At 34.4% G+C, this 4,373-nt stretch overlaps 1 protein-coding gene across 1 annotated transcript; it reads left to right on the top strand.

Moving 5' to 3' along the window:
• Positions 1-573: 573 nt before the first annotated feature.
• On the top strand, positions 574-1,581 carry GPR174 (G protein-coupled receptor 174; the record flags this gene model as incomplete). Its single annotated transcript, XM_080909940.1, has 1 exon — positions 574-1,581. One exon carries the CDS (start codon positions 574-576, stop codon positions 1,579-1,581), a length of 1,008 nt encoding a protein of 335 aa, XP_080766066.1.
• Between the last annotated feature and the right edge of the window lie 2,792 nt (positions 1,582-4,373).

Below are 4,373 nucleotides of genomic sequence, written 5' to 3' on the forward strand. Positions count from 1 at the left end.
ATAATGAGTTTATTTTCTTTTATTTTCAGGTTTGTCTTTTATTCACTCTATCTCTTCTTCAATGTAAATATGAAAAAAAACTCAGAAAAAAAGAACAATCAAAGTAAGTCATCTTTGAATAGTAGGAGAGCCACCCTGCACTGAAGCAAACCTTCCTTCTGTGTGAGCCAGACTTCTCTTCCTCAAATGAAGATGAAATGTCCTTCCAAACACCTGTGAGGAGATGACTAGCATATGGGAATTTGAAAAGCTGATGTAGATGTAGTTATGAATCAAGTTAGCAATAGCCAATTCTCATGATGTCCTGGAAAGCGTTATCAAAAAATAAACAAGAGGAGAAAATATTGACAACTTTTCATGTGTGCTTGCACAATGGATTTTGGTAATTGTGTATACAAATCTAGGGCATAAAAACAGCCAGTTTTTAAGACCCCAAATCCTATGTAGAGACTAACAGTTGTGGCAAACAGTTGCTTCCTGAACCATTGACTTGTGGACAGTACAACAAACAGTTACTTGTTGATTTAGATTTTGAATGACCAGGAGGCATATACAATTTCTCTGGAAATAATCATGACTGATAATTTTACTTGTAACAAGACAGATGGAGACAATACAGATTTCCGATACTTCATTTATGCAGTGACATACACTGTAATTCTTGTGCCAGGTCTCATAGGGAACATATTAGCCTTGTGGGTATTTTATGGCTATATGAAAGAAACCAAAAGGGCTGTGGTATTTATGATAAATCTAGCCATTGCTGACTTATTACAGATTCTCTCTCTGCCACTGAGGATCTTTTACTACTTGAACCATGACTGGCCATTTGGTCCTGGCCTCTGCATGTTTTGTTTCTACCTGAAATATGTTAATATGTACGCCAGCATCTACTTCTTGGTCTGCATCAGTGTGCGAAGGTTTTGGTTTCTCATGTATCCCTTTCATTTCAATGACTGCAAGCAGAAATATGACTTGTATATCAGTATTATTGGCTGGCTGATTATCTGCCTTGCCTGCCTACTCTTTCCTCTCCTCAGAACCAATGATGATACTCCAGGAAACAGAACCAAATGCTTTGTAGATCTTCCTATCAGGAATGTCAATCTGGCCCAATCTGTGGTCATGATAACTATTGGAGAGGTGGTTGGGTTTGTTACTCCACTTATGATTGTTCTATACTGTACCTGGAAGACAGCTTTGTCATTACAAAATAAATACCCAATTTCTCAACATCTTGGAGAGAAAAAGAAAGCCCTGAAGATGATTCTGACCTGTGCAGGGGTGTTTCTAATTTGCTTTGCACCTTATCACTTCAGCTTTCCTTTAGATTTCCTAGTTAAGTCCAATGAAATTAAAAGCTGCTTAGCCAGAAGAGTGATTCTTATATTTCATTCTGTGGCCCTATGTCTGGCAAGTCTGAATTCTTGCCTTGACCCAGTTATATATTATTTCACCACTAATGAGTTCAGAAGACGTCTTTCAAGACAAGAATTGCCTGATAGTATCCAACTCCATACAAAATCATACAAAATTGGGAGTAACCATGCCACTCCTTCCATGTCGGCTGAACTATGCTAAATAAAACCCAAACCTGAGCATGGCCTGAAATGCAAGAACCAGCATAGATTTTCAGTACCCTATCAAGACAGTATTCACAGAAAGTATTCATAACCTTTCAGTGTATTATTTACATGAGGAATGCACATATTTATGACAACACCAGTTTAGAATATTGTATTTAGGTATCATTGCTGGTGACATGTTTATGCTGTAATGTCAGACCAGGCCTTTAAGACTTAAGTGGTAAAATTTTGCTAACACTCTGTGCACATCTGCTCTCAGCTACATTCATCAGCTTTTTCTGTGAACTTAAGTCACAAAGAGAATACTCTTTGAAGACCATTTTAAGCACTGAGTTTTCTTACCTCAGATGCTGAATCTATGTTCAGACGGTGTGTAATTGTCTATTTGTAGTAGCAATCACAGTTCGCATTCCAACAACATATTTGGTTGAGTTTAAACTGGGTTGGGCAATACTTTATGTACGCATAATGTTAAAAAATGGGGTAATTTTTTTTTATCTACCAGGTGTGATTCCATTAAAGGATTTAAAACTCCAGTGCTTGATTTTCTTCAGTTAGTTCAATATCAAACATCATCTGTCACATTACTTGTTGAATGGAGTTTTGAAATCAAGCTTTGGTACACTTAAACTAAGAACACATTCATGACACACAATAATCCCCTGTAATTGTATAAAATGCTACATTGAATATTCCCAGGGCAGGTAGTTTTCTACAGTTAACCCAACATGACTCAGATGGCCTTTATGCTTTAGATAAAGGAAAGAGGTGACAACCACAATTCTGGCTCTCTGAAAGTAGTTCCAAAGAACACCGTTAGAAATGTATAAACCTGTCTAGGAGAAAGATATTTTTCATCATAACTTAAAATTACATTGAAGAAATCTGACAGGTTATTACTGAATTTACTGAGCCTATGAAAGAAATAGTGTGCCAATTAGTCACTAAGTGTGGGCAGAGTGAAAATATGATCCAAAGTGAAGTGTAAGTCATAAAATCACTATTGTTTTTCAAAAATACCCCAAGGAAAATGGCACATATCAAGGCACCTAAAACAGCTGGAGTACAACATAAAAACACTGATCTTTTAAGACTGCGTTTTTTTTTGTTAAGTTATATGATTATTATGATTATTAAACCTATACAGATTACCTCTCAGAAACTGCTGAAATCAATTCTTTCACCTTTTGAGAAAAGTGCAGATCATTTCTGCAGCCTTATACACTCCTTCCAAAAGCATTGTCTACTACCTTTATAGTACCATTGAGCAGGAAAAACTCAGATATATGGTTGTAAGTACTGGAATATTCTGAAGCACGATATATGTTGTAAATAAGATTACATTTAAAAATCTTTCAATAAGAGAATGGGTAGAAAACACTCTTCTTTACATTCAGCAAATACAGAAATCAAGCAATATATATATATATACATATATATATATATGCATACAATTTAGCTTTAGACATATAGTTAATGATACTATATATTTTGGGGGAAACTCATTAAATCAACATGAATTTTAGTGTATAATACTAGTGGAAAACTTATAAAGTTTTGTCTGAGTAAGTAACAAAAAAGTATTGTTTATGCTTGTATAGTTTATGAAAATAATAATGGATTAGGAAAATGAGTTTGCATTGCTAGCAACAGTATATTTATATATTTCCTAGTTATTCCTTGTAATGTACTTTTTTGATGTATTAAATAAGTGTTAAATTTTATTTTGAAAAGATTAACTATAAATGTGTGTGGTCTGTTTGTTTTAAAGTGATTTCTGTTTGACTGTGATTTTGTACTCTAAGGAGATTACAAGTAATCATTTGTGAAACTATGAAATGGCTGTGGGTGCTTGAAATAGTACTCACATTTATCTATGCTTATGTTTTTCTTTTTTTGTGGCATGCATTACACTTTTTAAAGTCACTTTGGGAGCTCACTGTTTCAACTTTTTCTAACATTGATTTCATTATGCTCATACCATTTTTAAAGGGGAAGAACTATTCCTAGGATATTATTGACCATTGTAGAGTGGCTGAGAGTACATCTTGTTTGTTAGATAGTCCTTCTCCATTATTTAGGTGTAACCCAAGTGTCTAATGGTTTTATACTATTTGTCTACCCAGACCTGTCTATGTGGATTTGTATTCAACATCTGAATACTGAATCAGAATCATTTCCTGATACTTCATCTTCCTTATCAATACATTTGAATTTTTCTCTATCTCCTACCCCTTCTAATCAACTTATTCACAATAAGGTGCTAATTATAATGTTAACTTCGTATTAATTTACCAAGAAATATCTGAAGTTCATACCATACAAGTAGGCATTAACACAAAGTTGTAAAATTCAAATGGAGCAATTGCAAGCACAGGGAGATGTGGTGGAAGGAAAGACACTGTAAAGAAAGTGTGTCATAGCAATCTTTTCAAATAATGTATTACATGATATCCCAAAGTGACCTTCTACTTTGGTTGCCATTGTGAGGATGCTAAACTCCAAGAAATAACTCCATAAACATGGCTATACATTTTCCAGATTTTTACTTGAGATTTTTCTTCTACCCTCCCTCTCTCTTCTGACACTTGACTTAGTTTTCAGAATAAACTAATGTTAGAGAAAAGGAGTGCTTCAGCTACCACGGAGCAACTGCCTCTTTACTGAGGTTCTATTCTCCTTGGAAAGTCTTTTCTTCAGATCTCTTATTTACCATTTTGAGTTCTATAAGATTGAATACAAAGAAAATCTCAATAATGGCAGTATATAATTAAAGATAAATCAACT

Source organism: Micromys minutus (assembly GCF_963924665.1).
Source record: "Micromys minutus genome assembly, chromosome: X".
In the NCBI taxonomy this organism is placed as follows: domain Eukaryota; kingdom Metazoa; phylum Chordata; class Mammalia; order Rodentia; family Muridae; genus Micromys; species Micromys minutus.